The sequence below is a fragment of the Protopterus annectens genome, chromosome 10.part0 (assembly GCF_019279795.1).
Source record: "Protopterus annectens isolate FY-2018-M chromosome 10.part0, PAN1.0, whole genome shotgun sequence".
Taxonomy (NCBI): Eukaryota; Metazoa; Chordata; order Ceratodontiformes; family Protopteridae; genus Protopterus; species Protopterus annectens.
This window is the reverse complement of record NC_056744.1, coordinates 1,726,201,671-1,726,228,597: the sequence shown is the minus strand read 5'-3', so window position 1 is coordinate 1,726,228,597 and position 26,927 is coordinate 1,726,201,671. Positions and strand designations below refer to the sequence as shown.

Here is a 26,927-nt window from a genome sequence, read left to right as displayed (position 1 = left end):
TTAGATTCTGTCTCCCCAGTCCCATCTCTTTCCGCATTCTATCTAATAAACCCTTTCTGCACTTGCTTTTAGTCCTTTTTAATTTAATTACATTTTTTCATACTGTGTGTGGACTAATATTGCTACATACTCAAGTGTGCCAGCTTGCACTGCATGTGAATTGTTTTTATAGCATTTACTGTCTGTTTTTTTCCTTGTCTCTGTAAAAAAAAAAAAAAAAAAAAAAAAAATCTCTTGTTTTCCTGCCTTACTGAACTAGAGTAGTCCAGTTTCAGAGTTGCTGATCCCTGGGCTTTGTTTTTAGTTCCTGTTACTGATCCATTGCCTTATTAGGAAGAAGGTTCATAGGTTCATAGGTTCATAGGTTCATACTAGGCTATCTGCCCGAGGGCATTTACAAGCCTAGCCCATAGTTTTTTGGCTTATGCCACTCCTTTAGTATGGGGAACTATACCCATTATTTTGCTGTGCCTCTGTCGAGCAGTGACACTGAGGTAATCCCTGGGGTATATCTGCGATCTCCCATCCATTGGTCAAGATTTCTCTTGAACAAGGCCAGCGAGGTGCTCTGCCTCACATATACCGGGATTTTATTCCACAGCATAGGGAGTCTTTGGGTGATGAAATCTATCCCTCCAGCATGTCCTACTAATAGCCATGTCGAGGTTTAAGTCTCTCGCCCTTGTGGCTCTGACGGATCTAGATTTTTTGAGGTGAAGCATATTCATCAAATCTGGGTTTGACATGGCCTTGTATGTTAGGCAAAGGTCACCTCTGAGCAAGTTTCTTTGCTTACCAATGGGAGTGGGAAGCACTGAGCAGCCTTTTTGTCCGATTTGGTGAAGTTTCAGCCAGAAACTAGTAGTCCATTGGTCGTTTTGGGCCAATTCCTAGCTCCTTTCAGCCCCCTGCTATAAAACACGCTAAATGCGCGTTTTCCAGCTTGTACCAACTCAGCACAGATCCTCGTGGTGGCCTGCAGAGTGATCCAAGCAGCAGAGAGCTAAAAGAGTGACTTTCTACCAGATATAAGTATTTTTTGTCGCTTTCCCACTGTTATTAAGCTAGCAACTGCATTTCACCTGTTTTACTGCTACTTTAAGTGATTTCTGCATTTTACACTGTTTATTGCACTTTAAGTTACTAATTGTTGCAAATTGTTTCTGTAGGCTACACACTAAAGTGCGCTAGCCGATTTACAGCATTTATAGCATTTACTGTCTGTTTTTCTCCTTGTCTCTGTAAAAAAGCAAAAAAATCTCTTGTTTTCCCACCTTACTGAACTAGAGTAGTCCAGTTTCAGAGTTGCTGATCCCTGGGCTTTGTTTTTAGTTCCTGTTACTGATCCATTGCCTTATTAGGAGGGAGGGAAGTTTCTTTGCTTACCAGTGGGAGTGGGAAGCACTGAGCGGCCTTTTTGTCCGATTTGGTGAAGTTTCAGCCAGAAACTGGTAGTCCATTGGTCATTTTGGGCCAATTCCTAGCTCCTTTCAGCCCCCTGCTATAAAACACGCTAAACGCGCGTTTTCCAGCTTGTACCAACTCAGCACAGATCCTCGTGGTGGCCTGCAGAGTGATCCAAGCAGCAGAGAGCTAAAGGAGTGACTTTCTACCAGATATAAGTATTTTTTGTGGCTTTCCCACTGTTATTAAGCTAGCGACTGCATTTCGCCTGTTTTACTACTACTTTAAGTGATTTCTGCATTTTACACTGTTTATTGCACTTTAAGTTACTAATTGTTGCAAATTGTTTCTGTAGGCTACACACTAAAGTGCACTAGCCGATTTACAGCATTTATAGCATTTACTGTCTGTTTTTTTCCTTGTCTCTGTAAAAACAAAAAAAAAAAATCTCTTGTTTCCCAGCTTACTGAACTAGAGTAGTCCAGTTCCAGAGTTGCTGATCCCTGGGCTTTGTTTTAGTTCCTGTTACTGATCCATTGCCTTATTAGGAAGGAGGAAGTTTTTGCTTACCAGTGGGAGTGGGAAGCACTGAGCAGCCTTTTTGTCCGATTTGGTGAAGTTTCAGCCAGAAACTAGTAGTCCATTGGTCGTTTTGGGCCAATTCTAGCTCCTTTCAGCCCCTGCTATAAAACACGCTAAACGCGCGTTTTCCAGCTTGTACCAACTCAGCACAGATCCTCGTGGTGGCCTGCAGAGTGAGCCAAGCAGCAGAGAGCTAAAAGAGTGACTTTCTACCAGATATAAGTATTTTTTGTGGCTTTCCCACTGTTATTAAGCTAGCGACTGCATTTCGCCTGTTTTACTGCTATTTTAATTGATTTCTGCATTTTACACTGTTTATTGCACTTTAAGTTACTAATTGTTGCAAATTGTTTCTGTAGGCTACACACTAAAGTGCGCTAGCCGATTTACAGCATTTATAGCATTTACTGTCTGTTTTTCTCCTTATCTCTGTAATAAAACAAAAAAATCTCTTGTTTTCCCACCTTACTGAACTAGAGTAGTCCAGTTTCAGAGTTGCTGATCCCTGGGCTTTGTTTTTAGTTCCTGTTACTGATCCATTGCCTTATTAGGTAGGAGGGAAGTTTCTTTGCTTACCAGTGGGAGTGGGAAGCACTGAGCGGCCTTTTTGTCTGATTTGGTGAAGTTTCAGCCAGAAACTAGTAGTCCATTGGTCGTTTTGGGCCAATTCCTAGCTCCCTTCAGCCCCCTGCTATAAAACACGCTAAGCAGCGTTAAGCTGATTTAAGCAGAGTTACCACTGTTGCACACAAGAGCAGCGGCGGTTAAACAAGGTTAAACTATTCAGACCATCTAAATTCCACTCTTCAAATTTTCCCTTAGAACTACCTTCCTTGAGCTGTACTGCTGATCTAACCAGCATATCCTATAACTGAAAAGTTCATCTCTACTTGATTCCCAAGTAGACTATTCTCTATCTGTAAAGCCTAGCACTTACTCCTACAGTACTTGCACCTTGATAAAGCACTCTTATTATGGATAGTACCCCACCAGCCTAAAACCCACTTCCCGAGTCCTTTGAAAGTCTCTTTATCTACTACTTCTAGTATGTCGAGGGATCAGTTGCTAGTGTCCTCTCCAGCTCAACTGGTGAACCTGGGAATATTGAGGCAATGTTACAATTGCCTCATGTACCTGAACAATCCTCTCCTTCTCCCACAAAACACAAATACATGCGAGAGATGCAACTATACGGCCAAACTGGAGGCTGAGCTCTCTCAACATAGGACTGGCAAGACCAGACAGGAGGAGAAGGTAACCACACACAATACATACCCAGTCACACATGGTACCATCACAACTTCAAATCATACACATACTCACACAAAGACATACTCGGAGGCTCTGATCAAAAATTTACCAAAACAGCAGAGGCCACCAAAGCAGACACCCAAACAACTACCACCTCATGACCCAACACATGCAACACATAGACCACACAGTCAGAGTGTCAAACAGTCACAGCCCTTAAGGCCAAATAAAATGCCAGACACACTTGTCATTGGTGATTCCATAGTCAGACACACTGACGTCCCGCTCACCAGACTGAGTAAGGAGAAGGTCACAGTAAGCTGCCTGTCTTGTGCTAGAATCCGCCACATAACGCAAGCACTCAGGTCTCTCAACAGCAGGTACAAGTACGACTCAGTCATTGTCCACGCTGGTGTCAATGACCTGAGACGTACCTCCTTGGACTACATGAAAAGGGACATCGAGGAGCTCTCTGATTATGTAGCCCAGGCAAGTATGACCCTGACCTTGAGCAGTATCCTACCTTCACCTAGAATGATGCCACAATACAGTGATAAGATGATCAGCTTTAATAATTGGCTTAAATTCTGGTGTCATTCAAAGGGGATCCAATGTCTGTCTGCCTGGGATGACATGCTGGAGAAGCCACGCTGCTTATGAGGGCGGCTTGCACCTGTCACGCCTGGGCTTCCGGATATTTTCAAAGGCTCTTGCCTCCGCTATAGTGCCTTTTTAGGCAAGGCTCAAATTCTAAACCTACCACCCTAGAACACCAAAAGGAAAAAACTAAGGGTAATGCTGCTCAATGCCAGAAGTCTCAGTCTCAAGATGCACTTCGAGGCCCTTCTCAGTATGGAGAACATCGATGTCTGTGCTGTGACAGAAACCTGGTTCAAGGCTCCTGAGAGCACCCCAGCACTAACAGGTTTCACCTCATATCATGCGTTCCAGCCCCAAAATCCGGACAACACCAAGAAAGGAGGGGGGGGTGTCCATATTCATAAAGGACACCCACACCTCAAGGTTGGTGGCAACGCACGATGCATCGGAGACCATCCAGGTGCAATGAACCATAGGCAAGACTGCTCTGCAATTTGTAGCATGTTACAGGCCACCCTCTCAAACTCAGGAACCTCACATGGCCTTCCTGAAAACATTGGAGGGATAAATGTATCTCCAAACACCATCATACTAGGTGACTTCAACTACCCTAATATAGACTGGGAACACTACTCAAGCCCGAACACTCTAACCCAAAGATTCCTGGAGTTCATAAACTCAAATGCCATGGAACAACTAGTCACCATCCCCACAAGAGGAGAAAACATATTTGATCTCATCATCACGAACATGGGATCAAAATGTTCAACACCGGAAGTATACCCCTCACTGGTGAGATCAGATCATAAACTAATCTCGCTGGAGGTCCTCATCCCGCCCCACGGAAACAAAAAGACCACAGTGAAAAACTTCTCAAAAGCCGATTTCACACTTCTAAAAACTAGTGTGGTCTCCTTTAAGGCCCCTGAGCCAGTGGTAAACATTACTCAAACCGCTGAATCACTTACAAATGCCGTCTACCAGCACCTACAGGACTGCATGGATCAGGCAATCCCAAACAAAACTAAGACTCTCTGTACCAAAGGCACGCATCCAGTCTGGTGGACCCCAGCCATAAACAAGCTCTACAACAAAAGGAGGAAGCTACTACAAGATAGAGCAAAATCCTTGAAAGGTAAGACACCTTTGATCATTATAAGTAAAAAACTAAGAGCTCTCAAAAAATCATCCAAGGCAAATTTTGAGAGAAAAATCGCCAAGGACTCTAAAGACAATCATAAGGCCTTCTTTAGCTATGTTAGAAACCTAGGAGGAAACTCCCAGATATGCTCAGAATTAGTTCAAAATGATGTGAAAATTACTGAACCTACACACATTGCCAACATACTGGCTGACAGGTTCAGTGCAAACTCCCCCCCCCAAAGGAGAGATATCTATTCCAGAGGATTGTAGCCCCTCAAACATCTCCAACGCCCAGGTGAGAACTGCCCTCACTAAGGCAAAAACACAGCATCCATGGGACGGATGGTGTCCCCGGCTGTGTGCTTCACGAACTCAGCGAGGAATTAAACCCACAGTTAGGACAGCTGTTTAATCTTAGCCTCACCTCAGGATCGTACCCAAGGAGTGGCGCACGGCGACTGTGGTCCCACTTCATAAGGCGGTGCCTCCACAGACCCTGGAAATTACCGCCCATTAGCTTGACAAGCCTTATCTGCAAAGCCATGGAGAGGATCATAATGGAACTCATAAATAAAGACATAGGGAACTTGCAGACTTTGGATCCAACCCAGTTTGGCTTTGTCAAAGGCAGATCCTGCCTCTTAAACTTGGTTGACTTTATTGAGACAGTCACCAAGGCCATTGATGACGGAAAGGCAGTCCATACAGCCTACCTCGACCTGGCAAAGGCCTTCGACACAATACCACACTCAGGTATCATCGAAAAACTCATCAGCTTGAATGTAAACCCATACATCACAAGATGGGTTGCAAACTGGCTAAGTGACAGAACCCACAGGGTTAGAGTTGCTGGAGCCATGTCAGACTCAAAGCCTGTCACAAGTGGTGTCCCACAGGGCTCAGTCCTGGGTCCACTCTTGTTCGGCATCTACTTTTCTGAAGTACAAGCAAACACAGGAGGGTTATGGCTGACAAAGTTTGCAGATGACTGCAAACTGGGCGCTATAGTCGAAAACCCATCTGACACAGATATCCTCCAGAAGGGCCTCACAGAAACAGATAACTGGTGCCAGAGCCATGGCCTGAAGTTAAACGCCAAAAAATGCATAGTCATACCCTTCGGGAAAAACAAGGTTACCCCTAGCTACCATATAGGTGGCAATCCACTGAGCACAGAAAAAGTCATCAGGGATCTGGGGACCCAGGTTGACAGTAGCCCTTCGTTTGACACTCATGTTGCTAAAGTAGTTAGGAAAACCTTCTATATCGCCCACCTGATCATGAAGGGATTCACATCTAGATCAAGGGAGGTCATCGTCCCCCTGTACTCATCACTCATTAGACCTATGATTGAGTACAATGCCCCGTTCGGAATGTATCTGACCAGACACCTGCTGCAGCTTGAAAGGCCCCAAAAGTTCCTCACCAAAAGGATAAAGGGTCTCAAAAATATGTCTTATGCTGCCCGACCGAAAGAACTCCAGCTCTATTCAGTCTCATACCGCTTGCTCAGAGGTGACCTGTGCCTGACATATAAGGCCATGTCAAACCCAGATTTGATGAATATGCTTCACCTCAAAAATCTAGATCCCTCAGAACCACAAGGGGGAGACTTAAACCTTGACACGGTTATAAATAGAACGTGCTGGAGGGACAGATTCATCACCCAGAGACTCCCTATGCTGTGGAACAAAATCCCGGTACATGTGAGGCAGAGCACCTCGCTGGCCTTGTTCAAGAGGAATCTTGACCAATGGATGGGAGATCGCAGATATACCCCAGGGATTACTTCAGTGTCACTGCTTGACAGAGGCACAGCAAAATGATAGGCATAGTTTTATTCAAACTAAAGGGGTGGCGAAAGCCACATAACTATGGGCTAGGCTTATAAATGCCCTTGGGCAGATAGCCTAGTATGAACCTATGAACCTATAATATAGTCCCATATAGATTTTATATATATATATATATATATATATATATATATATATATATATTTTATATATATATATATATATATATATATATTTTATATATATATATATATATATATACACACACACACACACACACACACACACACACACACACACACACACACACACACACACACACACACACACATATATATATATATATATATATGTCCCATAAACACACAAAGACATACTCGGAGGCTCTGATCAAAAACCTACCAAAACAGCAGAGGCTACCAAAGCAGACACCCAAACAACTGCCTCCACAGGGCACAGCACATGCAACACATAGACCACAGAGTCAGTGTGCCAAACAGTCACAGCCCTTAAGGCCAAACACAATGCCAGACACACTCGTCATTGGTGACTCCATAGTCAGACACACTGACGTCCCGCTCACCAGATTGAGTAAGGAGAAGGTCACAGTAAGCTGCCTATCGGGCTAGAATCCGCCACATAACGCAAGCACTCAGGTCACTCAACTGCAGGTACAAGTATGACTCAGTCATTGTCCATGCTGGTGTGAACGACCTGAGATGTACCTCCCTGGACTACATGAAAAGAGACATAGAGGAGCTCTCTGATTATGTAGCCCAGGCAGGTATGACCCTGACCTTGAGCAGTATCCTACCTTCACCAAGAATGATGCCACAATATGAAGACAAGATGATCAGCTTTAATAATTGGCTTAAACTATGGTGTCATTCAAAGGGGATCCAATGTCTGTCTGCCTGGGATGACATGCTGGACAAGCCACGCTGCTTCGCAAGGGACGGCTTGCACCTGTCACCCCTGGGCTTCCAGATTTTGGCAAAGGCTCTTGCCACCCCCATTGTGCCTTTTTTAGGCAGGGCTCAAATTCTAAACCTACCACCCTAGAACACAAAAAAGGAAAAAAACTAAGGGTAATGCTGCTCAATGCCAGAAGTCTCAACCTCAAGATGCACGCACTCGAAGCCCTTCTCAGTATGGAGAACATCGATGTCTGTGCTGTGACTGAAACCTGATTCAAGGCTCCTGAGAGCACCCCGCCACTATCAGGTTTTACCTCATATCATGCGTTCCGGCCCCAAAATCCGGACAACACCAAGAAAGGAGGGGGGGTATCCATATTCATCAAGGACACCCTCACCTCAAGGTTGGTGGCTACGCACGATGCATCGGAAACCATCCAGGTGCAATTAACTGTAGGCAAGACTGCTCTGCAGTTTGTAGCCTGTTACAGGCCACCCTCTCAAACTCAGGAACCTCACACAGCTTTCCTGAAAACACTGGAGGGGATTAATATATCTCCAAACACCATCATACTGGTTGATTTCAACTATCCAAATATAGACTGGGATCACTACTCAAGCCCCAACACTCTAGCCCAAAGGTTCCTAGAGTTCATAAACTCAAATGCCATGGAACAACTAGTCACCATCCCCACAAGAGGAGAAAACATACTAGATCTCATCATCACAAACATGGGGTCACAATGTTCAACACCAGAGGTATACCCATCATTGGTGAGATCAGATCATAAACTAATCTCACTGGAAGTCCACATCCGCCCCACCCCAGATAAAAAGACCACAGTGAAGAACTAGGCAAAAGCCGACTTCGGACTCCGAAAGACTGGTGTGGTCTCTTTCAAGGCCCCTGAGCCAGCGGAAACCATTACTCAAACCGCTGAATCACTTACAAATGCCTTCTACCAGCACCTCCAGGACTGCATGGATCAGGCAATCCCAAACAAAACAAAGACTCTTTGTACCAAAGGCAAGCGTCCAGTCTGGTGGACCCCAGCCATAAACAAGCTTTACAACAAAAGGAAGAAGCTACTACAAGATAGAGCAAAATCCGTAAAAGGGAAGACACCCTTGATCATTATATGTAAAAAACTGAGATCTCTCATAAAAGCATCCAAGGCAAATTTTGAGAGAAAAATCGCTAAGGACTCAAAAGACAATCATAAGGCCTTTTTTAGCTATGTTAGAAACCTGGGAGGAAACTCCCAGATATGCTCAGAATTAGTGCAAAATGATGTAAAAATCACGGAACCTACAGACATTGCCAACATACTGGCTGACAGGTTCAGTGCAAATTTCTCCCCCCCCCCAAAAGGAGAGATATCTATACCGGATTATTGTAGTCCCCCAAACATCTCAAATGCTCAGGTGAGAACTGCTCTCTCCAAGGCGAAAAACACAGCATCCATGGGACCAGATGGTGTCCCTGGTTGTGTGCTCCACGAACTCAATGAGGAATTAAACCCGCAGTTAGGGCAGCTGTTTAATCTTAGTCTCACCTCAGGATACGTACCCAAGGAGTGGCATACGGCAACGGTGGTCCCACTTCACAAAGGAGGTGCCTCCACCGACCCCGGAAACTACCGTCCCATCAGCTTGACAAGCCTGGTCTGCAAAGCTATGGAGAGGATCACAATTGACGAGGGCAAGGCAGTCCACACAGCCTACCTTGACCTGGCAAAGGCTTTCGACACAATACCCCACTCGGGTATCATTGAAAAACTCACCAGCTTAAACGTAAACCCATACGTCACAAGATGGGTTGCAAACTGGCTAAGTGACAGAACCCACAGGGTCAGAGTTGCTGGCACCATGTCACACTCCAGTCACAAGTGGTGTCCCACAGGGCTCAGTCCTGGGCCCACTCTTGTTCAGCATCTACTTTTCAGAAGTACAGGCAAACACAGGAGGATTATGGCTGACAAAGTTTGCAGATGACTGCAAACTGGGCACCATAGTTGAAAACCCATCTGACACAGACATCCTTCAGAAGGGTCTCATAGAAACGGATAACTGGTGCCAGAGCCATGGCCTAAAGTTAAACGCCAAAAAATGCATAGTCATTCCCTTCGGGAAAAACAAGGTTACAACTAGTTACCATATAGGTGGCAATCCACTAAGCACAGAAGAGGTTATCAGGGATCTGGGGACCCAGGTTGACAGTAACCTTTCGTTTGACACTCACGTTGCCAAAGTAGTTAGGAAGACCTACTACATTGCGCACCTGATCATGAAGGGATTCACATCTAGATCAAGGGAGGTCATCGTTCCCCTGTACTCATCACTCATCAGATCAATGATTGAGTACAATGCCCCATTCGGAATGTATCTGACCCGACACCTGCAGCAATTGGAAAGGCCCCAAAAGTTCCTCACCAAAAGGATAAAGGGTCTCAAAAATATGTCTTATGCTGCCCGACTGAAGGAACTCCAGCTCTATTCAGTCGCTTATCGTCTGCTCAGAGGTGACCTGTGCCTGACATACAAGGCCATGTCCAACCCGGAATTAATGAACCTGCTTCACCTCAAAAAAATCTAAATCCATCAGAACTACAAGGGCAAGAGACTTAAACCTTGACACGGTTATTAATAGGACGTGCTGGAGGGACAGATTCATCACCCAGAGACTCCCTATGCTGTGGAACAAAATCCCGGTTCATGTGAGGCAGAGCACCTCACTGGCCTTGTTCAAGAGAAATCTTGACCAATGGATGGGAGATCGCAGGTATACCCCAGGGATAACCTCAGTGTCACTGCTTGACAGAGGCACAGCAAAATAATGGGCATAGTATCCTTCAAACTAAAGGGGTGGCAAAAGCCACAAAACTCTGGGCTAGGCTTATAAATGCCCTAGGGCAGATAGCCTAGTATGAACCTATGAACCAATGAACCTATGTATCTATCTATCTATATATGTGTGTGGGAGGGGGTTGTATATGTTTGTGTGGGTGAACATATTTATAGATAGATGTAGATATATGGTGTGTGCGTCAATATGTGTGTGTGTGGGTATGTAAGGATATAAACTGCTGAGTGATGGAGGTGCTTTTGTTTGCTTTATGTATCTGTATTATTAGGCTGAACATGTTAAATCTTTGTTTTTCTGTAACCAGTCTTGACTGAGAAAATGATCCTTTTGTCCACTTATTTATCTGAGAAATGATTAAAATGTGCATAGCGTGCAGTGTATCTGTCTGATGTTAAACTATTTAACTTATTTTTGATTTTCTATTTTTTTGTTTGTTTTTTTGGTATTACTGAATTCCAAAAACATTCTGCAATAAAAATTTGAAAAAAAAAAAAAAAAAAAAAAAGCTTCCTGTACTATCAACACTCCCACGTTGTAATCAATGCATAAGAAAATAAAATAGATGAAAGAGGAGCACATTCAGTACTAGTACAGAAGAGGTGAAATAATGATTAAAAGTTTGGCTTGATAGATTTAGCTTTTTCATATATTCAAAATCCCTTAATATATCTAATTGAATTAACATCTGAGAAGAGGCGCCGGAAGCTGTTGAAGACTTGGGGGGGGGGGGCAGAGGGTAACAGGGGCATTTAGTGATCTAAAAAGGCCAACTTTTTAAAACTATTTACTACCACAACATAGGTTCAATTGGGGTCCCTATTAAATTATCGAACGTTTCAAAGTTCGAATGTCATATGGTCGACACCATATGATCGAACTTTGAAAAGTTTGAAGGTGAAAGGCAACTGCTCCGTATGCGCAGAATGGGAAAATTTCCCTTTTCTGCACTGAAGTGCGGTCTCGGAGTTGGTATATTTAAGTAGGGGAGGTGTGGGGGTGCAGGAGGGCTTGCCCCTCTGCTCAGAACATTATGGTAAGTGTTTTTTTTACGTTTTTATTATATATTCGAAGATTCATGTTTCGCTCATATGTTGTCGAACATATGAGGTTCGAAATTTTGAAGCTTCAAATATATAATATAGACCCGTTCACTTGGAGGACATTTTAAGCTTAGCCAATTTCTATTTTGGTGCTTGAATTAACATTTCCTGATTAGTCTTACCTATTCCATGGCTGATAATTGTATATTAGCCCTAGTGAGAATAAATGTGATCACATTGTAGATAATTTGAGGGGACCCACGTAAGGGATGCATCATTTAGGAATTGCCTCTATCCATTAGTGGGACGAGGGGTAATCCTGGAGTACATTTTCTATTACCCATCCTTAGATCCAAGTTGCATTTGAATATGGACAGGGATGAGCTTTGTTTTACTTGAATGGATAGTCTGTTCTGGATATATATCCATCTTTCTACAACATTCACTTTAGATACCTGGACTGAGTATTTCTGATGCTATTTGACTTGCTGATGTTCAGTAGGTCCATCTGCATTAGGTCAGAGGATGCCTTCTATGTCAGACACATCACCTCTAAGCACTCTGTAGGATATTAAGTATAGTGATAAATCTTTGAGGTGGTCCAAGCAAGATGTACTGTTTAGGACTTGTATCCTTTTAGCAAGGTATCTCTGTGAGTATTCTAATTGTTGCATGGGTTTGGACAGATACATGCCAAAGTGGTCATTATACAAAATAATCGACCTAATGAGGGCTTTATAAAGGTGGTCAATAACATCTCTAGATCTAGTCACAATCAATTTGCTTATAAGCTGTGCAATATAGAAAGACTTTCTTATGACTCTGAGCACATGTTGGTCAAAAGTTAGGTCACTGTACACACAAGTTCCCAAATGCAAACAACTGGGTCATTTCTCAGGGGGCATGGTCAGTTTGGCAGTTCCCTTGAGTAGATGACTAACCAAAGGATACATTAATGTATTTCGTGGAGTTTAGTTTCAATTCATGATTCTGGCACCAGTTATTGTTTGGGACAAACTTTCCTGGATGATGGTTAAGTCATTTAGGGATTCAATAACTGCTTCTAACTTGCAATCATCTCAAACTTAGTCTGCCAAATTCCTTTGGTATTTCCTTTTACTTTTGAGATGTATATTCTAAACAGAAAAACTCTCAGCACCGAACTCTGGAGGACAGCATTGGTGAACGGTCTCTTCCCCTATTTTGATCTCTTGCATCCTGTGAGCAACCATACATGCATATGTTATTTGATTCACCTTCCTGATTGTATTAAATTATATTCCTTGTGTATTACAGCACTACTTGTTAGAATGTGTTTTAAATTTGTAGTTCAGAACAGTCTTCTAGTGAGCAATGAAACAAAATGTATGAACCAATAATGACAAAATTACCCATTTCAGAAAATTTCCACCATAAAAGGCCACTCAAACTTCTGTCATTACAATCCACCAATATCAGTAAATATGCAAAATATCTGCAGAAGTAAGTCATCTAAATAATTCCATATTAAATGGATTTGTAACTAATGAAGAGGTTGCTGCTAGCAAGCAACTTTATATTTATGGTTTCGTCTACAAATAAAGTGCCTGTTGCCCTTGAAGAATAAATTGCCTATACTACATTAAAGAATGGTAATCTAGTAATTTTGCAATGGGGAATGGATGGCAAACTGATAATGGGTTCATAGTTACTAAGTAACTCCTCCAAAGGAGGACATTCATAGGACTGCAGCATCCACTCCCATTAAAGTACAACTCAGTGCAGTATCAGCGATTCATCTGTATACTGTGGGAGTAGAACCCACAGCCTTTTGCATTAAAAGCAAGTATACTACCTGTTGTACTACTAACAATGCAAACAACTTATTATAAGTAGCATTAAACTTCTCTTCCTATGAAGCTCTCAGCTCCTTGTACAATCCACTTAACGATTAAATAAATCTGTCAACTTCATAGCACAAGAAATCTGAAAAAAAGCCAAAATTTATTGGGGGGGGGGGGGGGGGCAAAGGCCCAAAACCAAGGAAACATTTTAAATATTGCTTGTATGATCTTACAAAGTTGCTAAAATAAAGTGTTTTGTGTTACCATGTGTTTCCTGAAAGATAGGAAGACTGAAACTTAAAGAGCTATCATTATTCAGTGAATTCAGTTCTCACTGATTTGCCAGAAAAACACAAATTTTAAGAGGAACAAAGCAAACGTATGAGCCAAATATTGTGTGAAAATGTGGACGGTGGAGAGCTATGGACTCAACTCCCTAAATCACAAGTGGTGGTATGGTAGGGAATTCAGGCTCTTGTTTGAGCCCTAGATACAGACACACACACACACGCACGCACGCACGCACACACACACACACACACACACCCCTTCCCCACGTGAATCCACATTAGAGTGAAAACTCCACTTCATTGTGCAGCTGTAAAAGTGTGTGTGTGTGTGTGGGGGGGGGGGGGGGGGGCTCCTGCTCCCCCTGGCTCTATGGTTCTGTCACCCATTCATCTGAGTCAAAATATGCTGAGAATTTGTTAATCTGAACAAAAAAAAACCTTCTTAAAGGAAGTAATGTTCATTTTCAGGTAATAAAGTAAGCTCTCTGAATGCTGATGGCTGCATTGCCCCTTTAAATGTAAGCAGTCATTTACTGACAAGTTCTACTTCCTGTGCTCTGAGAATGAAGCTAGGAAAAAAAGCCAATGTTATTTTTGAATGTAGGGTATGAGTTTAATGTTGCAGTTTATTTATTCATTTATCTTTGATTTGTGTTGATTCTGTGCTGTGGCTACCAGTTCTACAGGGCCTACAATGAGAGTTTGATATAATAAAACAAAGCCTTCTTTTTCTTAATTTAGACAGTATCTTTCCAGTAAAAAGACCAGAGCAAGTTGAGTGCTGAGGAATGCACTTTAAAGATCGCAGAGACTGAAGATGGAGCAAATAAAACAGGAAATGGATTTCAGCAAGAAAGAAGAGATGCAGAATCTGTGTGCTATAAAAGTGAGGACAGAGCAGTGCTGTGGGGAGCATAGACGGAGACTGCAGTTGTTTTGCCAGGAGGATGAGGCCTTTATTTGTGTACTTTGTGTTCCCAGACATTTCAGCCACAATTTTGTGTTACTGCATGAGACAGCCATCACGTATAAGGTAAGGGACACTTCATGATGTAACAGGCTTACTGACTGGGATGAGGAATGGAATTGTAAACCTGTCCTGTTTTTTTTTTTTTTTTTCAGGCTAAGTGTATATTTCAAAGTTATTTTTTTGTTAATGAATAGTGAATGCTTACATAGAGTTTTGTATTTTCAGACACAGTCTTTGAGTTTAGAGAGAGTGCTACTAACTTCTGTAGATTGTGTTTTCAGGGGATCTACTCCACATGACCTAAAACTCATTTGACTGACTTTCATTTGACCGAGACCAACTGACTTAACTTTTAAAACAGACAATTCATTTGACTGACTTTCATTTCTCTGACATACACTTGATGTGGGTTTCCCTTCACCCGTGACTTGCTTGTGATGAAAAGAATTACTGTAACTTAAGCCACGGTGGTGCAGCGGTAGCGTTGTTGCCTCACAGCAAGAGGTTCTCTTGTTCTATTCTCAGCTGGAGTGCCTTCTGTGTGGAGTCTGCATGTCCTCCCTGTGGTCGAGTGGCATTCAAAAGACATGTGTGAATGGGCATGCCTTCGTTGAAGGTTGAGCGTCGGGCTGGCAACTCGACTCCATAAAAATCTACTGCCAATCATTAGCTGATCGGAGTTCAGCTGTGGCGACCCCTAACCGGGAAAAGCCGAAAGACACCACAACAACTGATCAGACCCACAGATGTAGACAAGTCAGTCTTGCATGTAGTGATAACCTTTTGTTTCACCCACCTGGAACCAACTCCCTACTGTCCTGTACCACCCACCAGACAGCAGCACCTTTAGACCTAAACTCCTTTCTCACCTGAAGGAACAAGCTTCATGCAGGAGCTTTGGATATTACCTGGAAGTTTCATCTGTTTATTTTACAAAGTATATAAAACTACTGAGGGACTTAAAGCTGCTGACTGGCAACTTTATATCCTTATGCGATAAATAATGCTTGGTTCTACGACATAAACTATTGTAAACTTGACTTCAGTTTTGTCACTGTAGCCTCTGTTGGGCCTTCAGCTGAATTATCTGTAAAACTTTTTTTAAATATATTAAGTATTATAATATAATTCTACAATAAATGAGAATGGCTCAGAATCACTGGGACAGAAGTCTTTTGTGTAAGGAAGAAGCATAAATGTCTGTAAGGAAGAAGCATAAATGTCTATGTTCTGCTTTGCTTGTTAAGATTTGACTGTTTATGTCTTATTAAAAAAAAATACTAGCAGAACTATTGGGGATCAGTACAGACAGAATCCTAGACACCACACTTCCTTTATATGAGATTCAGGGCAGATGATCATTGGCTGCTGAATTGATGGTTACATGATTTTTGAACAGAAGTGCATACTTTTCTTTTCTTTATACAGTTTGTTGACTGTTAGAAGAAGCACACAAGAGTGCTGTGTGTGTTAACTCTAAAATGTTACACATTTCACAGCCCAAAGAATGTGTCTGATATGGGGTGGTGCAATGAGGCAGAAGAGCTGTCATCTGTAGACAGGGTGCACATTGTGGAAACCTGTGTCCTGCACATAAACGCCTGAGTACACTGATGCGATATCTACAGAAAGTATGTGCAGCATAGCAACCCCTGCATTCTACCTGTACAAGGGACTTTGAGCTCTTGGACAATCCATATGGCAAAAGCACACCCTGTGTGTACATAGTACCATGAGTGACTTGTCATAGGAAGACCCTCATAATGAACTGGGCAGAGAATGGAAATGATGCATAGCTCAGGGTGCTAAGGAAATGGGGAAACACTAGGTTAAGGTTGTACAGCACAGCCTGTGTACCCACTGATCTACAGGACCATGTAGTGCAGACATTTACGTGTTTGGATCTCAGTGAGTTGGTGTGTGTGTTTGTCTTTGTACTTCACTGCTGCGTTTTACTCCAGGGACTGAGCTGCACACCACTTCACCACTTTACACAGTCAGGCCGATTGGTATCCAGCTTTAAGGACTGAGCTGCACAACATTCCATGCAGAACAAGCTAGGAGTGGGATGCACATTTCAACAAATCTCCATGTACATCTGTTTACAGCTCAGAATTCCATGATGGACATCACTGCTATGTTACATTTTATAGTCATATTGGACTGTTCAGACAACAGAAATTGAAGTCCACATTGTCATTTTGGTACAAAAGCATCTATGCACAAGCAGTAACATCAGCAGGTTATGGGATATTTTAGTATTTCCATTGTGAGGTGGTTGCAACATACATGTGTGCACATACATTGTTTCAGGTAAGGTGCATACAAAAGTGAATGTTCTCATCACTGTTCCTTTGTAAGGGTGGCCTTCCACATATGCTGGGAATATAGCTCTCAACCAATCGGGAACAAATCTCAACAGAATCGGGGAGTAATCCAGATATAATCAGGGACAATCAGGGACACTTTCAAAATGTTAGTGTTATTAACTTGAGCCATTGACAGAATAAGAGAAAATGAATTAATATACATTTTCTGAAGTAAGCCAAGTGTATAACTCTAATTATTGTCATTATTTATTGTGTAATTTGCTACTTTTTGCAAACGTCACTAATTGTAAGGGGGATTAAGAGGGACAAAGCTAAAATCTGAATTAAAGTCAGGGACATCCCTGAAAATCTGGAACAGTTCGGAGGTATAGGAATGCCTTATGCCTTTACAGATAGCATTATTGGCTTAGGAACAGGTGCTGCGTGGGCAGAGCAGCGACATCTTGTATAACTGGCACACCTCAGTAACTGCACTGTAAGGCACTTTCAGCTGTTGTGCTTAGTACTTGGCTCATTGTCATATGTTTTGTATTACCCAAGCAGGCATAATGTCCAGAAACGTAGTGTATATGCAACTCTGTTGTTGAGTCATGTTTAGGATGCTTTGCTACTTTTCTCTATACACTGGTACCATGTCTGGGATTTCCCCCTTCTTTCCCCTGTACTCTGGTACCATGTCTGGGATTTCCCCCTTCTTTCCCCTGTACTCTGGTACCATGTCTGGGATTTCCCCCTTCTTTCCCCTGTACTCTGGTACCATGTCTGGGATTTTTCCCCTCCTTTCTCCCTGTACACTGGTACCATGTCTGAGATTTTGCCTTCCTTTCCCCCTATACACTGGTACCATGTCTGGGATTTTGCCCTCCTTTCCCCCTGTACACTGGTACCTTGTCTGGGATTTTGCCCTCCTTTCCCCTGTACACTGGTACCATGTCTGGGATTTTGCCCTCCTTTCCCCCTGTACACTGGCACCATGCTTGTTATTCCGGTTCAGTGAGACACTCCTAGTGAGCTGCTTCTGCAGCTTGTCTGTTACTGTAAAGCAGCCTTCAGTGTACTGTGTGGTTTCTAATGATGTAAAGGTCAGACGTTTCCAGTGCAGTCCCTCACTTTTATTCACCTTCTGCATCTCTGCTTGTGTCTTTATATCCATTAAAGTGTAGCTCTTCCAATTGTCCTACATGTAGGTTTCGCTTTGGAACAACAGACGGTCTAATTCATCCTAAGAACCTCTGTAATGTTTCATTAGTACTGTGAGAGTCTAAACCATCTAGATTTCATAGCTAAATTCCTCAGTTTTACTAGCTATAGTACTCGCCTAGTGAATTTAACTGCTTGAATAAAACATGAAAATATAATGGTGGTTCCATAGCCGTTATGGACAGGCTGGACTATTGTAACTCAGTGAGGGAGATGTTGAGTGACATTGCTCATTATATTGTTATAACTAAAGAAGACATTAATAATTTTAACATTAATATATGGGATATTTTAAATAGGTGTTTATTTAATAAGTTAATTAATTATGAACTGTATAATTATTTCTTGGTTACTGAACCATTTAGTTTCCATCATCCAGGGCCTTCCGAAAGTCCATAATAATAGTTTGAAACCACCCCTGAGACCTATTGTGGCAGGTAGGAACTGGAGCACAGAACCTTTCTCAATATTCATCAAAAGGCATTTACTTCCTGTTTTGGATCAAAATGAGTGAGTGTTAAGGAACTCTAGGTAGTTTTTAAGGGATTTATTCGATTTCATTAAGATGCAACCTTTACATTTGAAGTATGTGTTTGTGATGATGGATGTGCAATCCCTATTTACAATGATTCCCAATGTAGTTGGTCTGACTTACATTAATAATTATTTAGTGAGATATGGTACGTATGATAGACCAACCCTTGATTTGATTAATATTTGTGTGAGAATAGTCCTTGAGAATAATGTATTTTTTTGATAGAGTATACTACAAACAGAGATGGCGTAGCTATGGGCACCTTGAGTGCCAATAGCTACGCCAGCATGGTTAGAGCTACCTGGGAAGAAGAATTTATGCTCCCACTATTTGACTTTCAAAGATTTTTCCCTTTCTATCAATGGTTCATTGATGATATGTTTTTTATTTGGTTAGGTGATGTGGATGGATTAATAAGGTTCAACAGAGCCTTAACCAGTCTACTGCTTTTTTGAAGTTTTCTTTAGTATATTCTGAGCTATGGATTGAGTTGATAGATGTGTTGTTAAATAGAGAGATGGGCAGATCATTATGCACTGGGATTTTTAGAAAAGCCTGTTACAGGAACTCTCTATTGCATCGCCATAGCATGCATCCCACTCGTGTTTAAAAACATAACTAAAGGTCAGGGGATGAGGGCTTTGAGTTTGAATGCCTCTGATATGGGTTTTAACTCAGAATTGTTGGATTTGAAAAGTATCTACAAGGGGCTATAGGAAAAATGAAGTTGAGAATGTTTTATGTACCATTCCAGCATTAAGAGCCCTATTTTTCTGAGAGAGCTGCTGATAATGATAGTACAACCTTGAGGTCAATTACCTGTTCTGCTATTACGATCCTACTATCTTACATATCAGATACAAGGATGGTTACAGATATTGTGTGGAAACACTGGCGTCTATTAACTACGGACCCCTGTATTAAGCAGGTAATATGTGAGGCTCCTCGCTTTGCCTATAGAAATAAGAAGAATATGAAAAGGTTATTGAGCTATCCACACACATATTGTCTGGATATGCGAGATGGAGGGAATACTACAACATCTTGTGGTAAATGTAATTACTGTGGTTACCTGGATAGCAGTGGGATCTTTAAACACCCCTACACTGGACTGACTTTTTATTTTAGGGTTGGGGCTATGTGCCTGACAGCTCATGTAGTCTTCCTTGCTCATTGCGCCCTATGCCATGCATTTTATGTTGGCAAAACAGATTGGGTCCTTAATGACAGAATTGGGGAACATCTGTATAGTATCTGTTGTGCTCCTGTCAATAGTGCACTTTCAAAACATGTAACTGCCACTAATCCACAACACATTTAGATGTATGGTTATAGATAGGATACAGCCTAGCCTCAGGGGTGGTGACATTAGAAATCTTACTGAAACCAGGGAAGTTAAATGGATGATCAGGCTAAGGTCTGATCAAGGGAGTGGATTGAATGAAAAGGTACCCCTCAGACCTATTCTGAAGGGGTGAGGGCTCAGAATGTAATGATTTTTAGGTAGTTTTTGAAGTTTGTTGTTACTATATGTATGCTCTTTTTTCAATGTTATTCACTATTTTTTATGAAGATTTATAAATGTCTATAAATATCTGTATTTGTGTTTCATATATATTTTTATATATATTTAACTGATGCATTTGTCACTTTAAGGAGATAATTATTGTTTACATTTGGTTGGCCAATGATTGGTTAACGTCTCTTATTTATATATTTTATACATATATATATATATATATATATATATATATATATATATGTGGTGATGAGTTTTAGATATTTTCTATGGTCTGATGAAGAATTAGTGAAAGCACTTACCGTCTATCACATATATATATTTTATATAACTTTGGGCTGTGTTTTATTCTGTTGGCATATTAGTTTCGTTCTTTTTTTTTTTTGCCCACCAGTGGCTTATTTATTTCAGCCATATTGTTTTATTTAAAATGTGAATCTGCAGTCTGTATGTTAGTATTATACTTATGCACATGAACTGAAAAATAATGCTGAATGTTTTGTTAATGTTACTTCTTGTATGTACTATGTTCTTTGTAAATGCTATGTAGTGTGAGTAACGTGGTTATCACTTGTTACATAATCCAGAGTGTTGCAGTATATTTCTACTGCTGACTCATTCAAATGTATATAATTAGTTTAGTTTTTCTCCCCAAGGTACTTCTGAAAAGTGGCCTTGCCAAGTTACAATTTTAATGAAAGGCAAATAAATTAAAAATAAATAACCATAATAGATGAATAGTAGTAAAGTATGTGGTCTTGTTTTCAGTGCACATTTTTCATACTTTTTCTCCTCAGGCAATCCCTTCATTTGTTCCATCAGTCTGTTCATACTCCTCCCTTTTAGTCATCCTAAAATGCCTCTTTCCAGTCTTTTTCTTTTATTTTCTCGACATTGCATAAATAGAGCAATAACTATGTTTGGAATAGTAATTTACTTAAGTAATGTAAATATTATCTGTCTTAACCCTCAAAAGGTTTAAACTCTGGGAATGGAACTTGCATGGATTTTAACTTGTTGATTCACAGTTGTGTCTTCAAAACTCTAGGTAGCCAGATTTCAGCAGTGTCCCCCTGCACTGTGATTGGGATGATGCATAGATGGCTTATCAGCTGTAGTACAGCCAGCTGTGTGAGCCATGAGCTGTTTGTATAAAGTTAATACACCAGGAATGGAAGGACATGATACACTGACCAGCAGCACAGCATCTTACCCATGGTGAAGGTCAGTGAGCACCAGCTCAAGAGACATTGGCCATGCTCGAGGGGTAGAAAGAACACCTGCTCAAGGGACCTTGCCCATGCTTGAGGGGCAGAAAGCACCAGCTCAAGGGACCTTGCTCATGCTCGAGGGGCAGAAAGCACCAGCTTAAGGGACCTTGCCCATGCTTGAGGGGCAGAAATCACCAGCTAAAGGGACCTTGGCCATGCTCGCGGAGACAAAAGCACCAGCTGAAGGGACCTTGGCCATGCTTGAGGGGACGAAAGCACCAGCTGAAGGGACCTTGGCCATGCTCGAGGGGACGAAATCACCAGCTGAAGGGACCTTGGCCATGCTCGAGGGGCAGAAAGCACCAGCTCAAGGGACCTTTGCCATGCTCGAGGGGCCGAAAGCACCAGCTCAAGGAACCTTGGCCATGCCCGAGGGGCCGAAAGCACCAGCTCAAGGGACCTTGGCCATGCTCGAGGGGATGAAAGCACCAGCTGAAGGGACCTTGGCCATGCTCGTGGGGCAGAAAGCACCAGCTAAAGGGACCTTGGCCATGCTCACGGAGACAAAAGCACCAGCTGAAGGGACCTTGGCCATGCTCACGGAGACAAAAGCACCAGCTGAAGGGACCTTGGCCATGCTCGAGGGGACGAAAGCACCAGCTAAAGGGACCTTGGCCATGCTCGAGGGGCCGAAAGCACCAGCTGAAGGGACCTTGGCCATGCTCGAGGGGCCGAAAGCACCAGCTCAAGGGACCTTGGCCATGCTCGAGGGGCCGAAAGCACCAGTTCAAGGGACCTTGGCCATGCTCGAGGGGCCGAAAGCACCAGCTCAAGGGACCTTGGCCATGCTCGAGGGGCCGAAAGCACCAGCTCAAGGGACCTTGGCCTTGCTCGAGGGGCCGAAAGCACCAGCTCAAGGGACCTTGGCCATGCTCGAGGGGCAGAAATCACCAGCTCAAGGGACCTTGCCCATGCTCGAGGGGCAGAAATCACCAGCTCAAGGGACCTTGGCCATGCTCGAGGGGCAGAAAGCACCAGCTCAAGGGACCTTGCCCATGCTCGAGGGGCAGAAATCACCAGCTAAAGGGACCTTGGCCATGCTCGCGGAGACAAAAGCACCAGCTGAAGGGACCTTGGCCATGCTCGAGGGGACGAAAGCACCAGCTGAAGGGACCTTGGCCATGCTCGAGGGGACGAAAGCACCAGCTGAAGGGACCTTGGCCATGCTCGAGGGGCAGAAAGCACCAGCTCAAGGGACCTTTGCCATGCTCGAGGGGCCGAAAGCACCAGCTCAAGGAACCTTGGCCATGCCCGAGGGGCCGAAAGCACCAGCTCAAGGGACCTTGGCCATGCTCGAGGAGATGAAAGCACCAGCTGAAGGGACCTTGGCCATGCTCGTGGGGCAGAAAGCACCAGCTAAAGGGACCTTGGCCATGCTCACGGAGACAAAAGCACCAGCTGAAGGGACCTTGGCCATGCTCGAGGGGCCGAAAGCACCAGCTGAAGGGACCTTGGCCATGCTCGAGGGGCCGAAAGCACCAGCTGAAGGGACCTTGGCCATGCTCGAGGGGCCGAAAGCACCAGCTCAAGGGACCTTGGCCATGCTCGAGGGGCCGAAAGCACCAGCTCAAGGGACCTTGGCCATGCTCGAGGGGCCAAAAGCACCAGCTCAAGGGACCTTGGCCATGCTCGAGGGGCCGAAAGCACCAGCTCAAGGGACCTTGGCCATGCTCGAGGGGCCGAAAGCACCAGCTCAAGGGACCTTGCCCATGCTCGAGGGGCAGAAATCACCAGCTCAAGGGACCTTGGCCATGCTCGAGGGGCCGAAAGCACCAGCTTAAGGGACCTTGCCCATGCTCGAGGGGCAGAAATCACCAGCTCAAGGGACCTTGGCCATGCTCGTGGGGCGGAAAGCACCAGCTTAAGGGACCTTGGCCATGCTCGAGGGGTGGAAAGCACCAGCTCAAGGGACCTTGGCCATGCTCGAGGGGCTGAAAACACTAGATCAAGGGGCCTTGACCATGACTGAGGTGCAAGTTGCACCCCCAAGATATCTGAGCAATGTCAAAGGAGTGCAGTAAACACTGCTTAAATGTTGCATCAAGGAAAGCATGTGTATTGAATGTTAAGGACATGCAGCCAAACAGACTTTGAACCCCTTTAACTCATGATGCATCAGGCACCTAAACATAGGAAAAGTGTTCAATTAAGTGCACATGGCTATGCAGCTTGTGTGTCCATTCAGTTAGTGGTGCAGTACCTGCCATGTCAGAGGAAAACTGACCAATACAGATACATACTGCTACATTTTGTGCATTCATTATTAGTAATACAGTACAAGCCATGGCAGAAGGAAACTGTCCATTAAAGAGCACATACCAGTGCACCCTGTGCTTATATTTAAACCACATATTGCAGGTATCTGGGCAGATGGAAATAGTTCAGTATATGGCACACAACAGCGCAGCCTATCCACCCAAAGCAGAAGTGATGCAGTAGGCGCTATGTTGGGGTGAAGGAGTGTAGTAAAGGACACAGCAGTGTAGCCTGAGTGCCCACTGAAGTAGTTCTGCAGCGCATGCCTGGGCAGAGAGAGTTATGCTAATGGCGTAGTAGTTAATCAGGGAGCAGGTATACCCAAGGACACTGTGCTGGTCACTGTACTTTGCACTGGAGTGTCATGTGCCTGTGCCAAGATAGTTCTACAATCAGTGTTCAGTTCTGTGCTCCTGCTGCTTTTTTACAGGTTGTTTTGGTGATCAGTCCTCCATTTATCCATGGGTGAAAAATTCTGATGCAGTCTTATTCTTGATGAATTATCTATGAAGACTGGCAAATGTTGAAATGTCTTTTTATATAAACATACAATGTGATGCTCTTTAAACCTGTATAAGTTTAGTTTGCAGAATGGTTTATTCAGCTGTCATACTCTTCCAATCACTGCACACACATTACAACGATGCAGGTCACAGTTCTACTGTCCATCAGGATTCATCATTGCTCATTCCCATAAGATGTAACAATCACATCTGGAGATTTGAGTAGAGCTATGACCTGTGAGACTGGAGGCCTGTGCCATGATGTACAAGGAGCTGTTTTAACAGCAGCTCTCTAAGGAAGGCAGGTCGCAATAACAATACTGTGATAAGAATGGGGGATATTGTCAATGGGATGCACATTTTGTGTGTGTTTTCTGCACTAGATGGTCACATGCTGTACCTAGTGTAATTTTATAGGGTTTGTTTGAAGGCACACTGTATGTTTTACAGTGCTGTAAGATAATTGTTACTTCTGATATTTGTCCCATAACATGGTAGTGTGGATTGGAGAGAGAGAATAATAGTGTTATCGCTTCAGTGCGCGTATACACACACACACACACACACACACACACACACACACACACACACACACACACACACACACACACACACACACACACACATATTCTGATTTGTGTGTGCATGCATATTTTAAGACAGGAGATGTCTGCATTGTGACCGCTGGTAGATGATCTGTTGCTGAACATCACATAATTTGTATGTCCTGTTGAAATAAATGCATATTTTTCAAAAGCTCTTCTCATGCTGAGGAGTGAGACTTACAATTCATGAACACTCAGTCCTGCTTTAGCCTTCTTGCCCATTCCTAGGTATGGCCCTTCATTTGGATCTCATTTTGTAACTGATACCATTGTGTAAAAATGGGAACAGGGTTTATGGATGGATGGATGGATCGCTGTCCTGTCCTGTTGCTGTGCCCTCTCAAGCGCAACTTTCTGCAGTGCAGGCCACGCCTACTTATTGGTTTACCACCAAGTCACAGTACAGATGTAGCAATAGTTAAGTGCACCTTGGAAATGTTATGTGTTTTAGTTGTGCAGATAATATCTGCATGCTTATGTGTGTTTTTATTGGAAGGTGACTATCTATCTGGTTCTGTCTCTGTAAGTGCGTATGTGTTTTTGATCAGACTTAACTATATTGTCCTTGTTAGGTAGGTGTGTGTGTGTCCCTGATTGTAACTGTGTTTGTGTCTTTGAGTTGCTTTGTGCAGTGTGTGTGCAGTGTGTTATTACTGCTACCTTTATCATCAGCCTGTATTGAAATTGTAATTTGCTGCTGCCCAGTCAAACAACCTCTGCGTCTGCTTTGTATCACAGTGTCAGATGACAGCTGTGGAATAATGCTTGGCTGTCTGAATTGTATTAGTATCATTTTTCATGTTGCTTACCACAGTCACTTGCACCATCTGTCTGGGTGGTACACAGTGGCATATGGGCTCTGCAGTCCCAATGTGCTGTTGCCACTGAGTCATGTGTTGGCAGCACCCAGGCATAGTTATGAACATTAGTCCTATGTCCTGAGCTCCCTATCGGTATAAGCTTCCCAGGGCCCCTAACCAGGACTTCAGAAAGTTCATCAATAAGACTGAATAGATGGAGCCTATTAAATCTGAGGTATTTCTTCATGAGATGGTCCAGGTGGTAGCATTACTTATTAGGGGGAATGTTAGTTAATATACTGGGGTAATTCACCAATAGTAATATTCACTTGAATTACTATCTCTGGGAGATGGAAAAATGAAATTACCTTATCACAGATTTATTTTCCCTAGTAATATCACTTGAATGTTAAGTGCGTATTAGCCCTTCAGTATCTTTCAGTTATTCATAGCGACTTGGTTCCCTGCTGCAGATCAAAAAGGCATCATCACTTCTTCGAATCTCACATTTGGAAAAGGAGTTTGCTTGGCTTGCATGGCCTAGACTGTACAGCAGAGATTTCTTAGTCTTTTAATTTTGTTTACAACCATAAGTCTTCCACCCTGAGATTTAAAGTGACCCCCCCCAATAGCTGTTTAATCTTTGTGTGTGTATATGTATGTAGTGTGTGTGTGTGTGTGTGTGTGTGTGTGTGTGTGTGTGTCTTACACTGATGACGTCATACGGCAAAACCCATCTGTGATTTAATTTTTTGCTGCTATTAAAGTTGTTTTCCACACATGCCATTGCCTTTTTTCTTGGATTTATTGCATTGAAGCATTTTATCACTCGAGTGCTGGAATTATAGTTTTGTGTTATTGTTCTCTGTAGCACCTGGTATTGTGCACCATTTCTTTGTGTTTTGGTGTGTGTGTGTGTGTGTGTGTGTGTATAAATAAAAAAAAAAAAAAAAAAAAAAAATATATATATATATATATATATATATATATAAAATATTATAAACCGAAAGTGTTGGGTTGGCTAAATCCTTTATAAGATGAACAAGAATGAGTCAGGACCATAGTTAGGTGACTACCCCAGGCACAGGCTGTTTGATTGGGGTTGCAATTGGCAGTGGTGAAGATCTGTTGTTTGGGCTTAATTGTAGTCCAGGGATTCGGTTAACCTGTGGGTGATGTTGCAGCTGCTTAAATGAAAGTGTCTAGTAGTTCAATATCAAAGACTGTAT

At 43.0% G+C, this 26,927-nt stretch overlaps 1 protein-coding gene across 3 annotated transcripts in view; it reads left to right on the top strand.

The window, feature by feature from the left end:
• Positions 1 to 26,927, top strand: part of LOC122813962 (zinc finger protein 585A-like) — a 420,613-nt gene that overhangs the window by 237,032 nt on the left and 156,654 nt on the right. Inside the window, exons 1-2 of one of the 3 annotated variants that reach the window (XM_044086513.1) lie at positions 14,090 to 14,177; positions 14,451 to 14,742. The exons of 1 other annotated variant lie outside the window; for it this stretch is intronic. In XM_044086513.1, coding sequence (XP_043942448.1) covers positions 14,527 to 14,742 — 216 coding nt within the window. In that variant the 5' untranslated portion in view covers positions 14,090 to 14,177; positions 14,451 to 14,526. Of the gene's footprint in view, positions 1 to 14,089; positions 14,178 to 14,289; positions 14,743 to 26,927 lie in introns of those variants that run through there. One more of the 3 variants, XM_044086512.1, reaches the window with a different exon arrangement.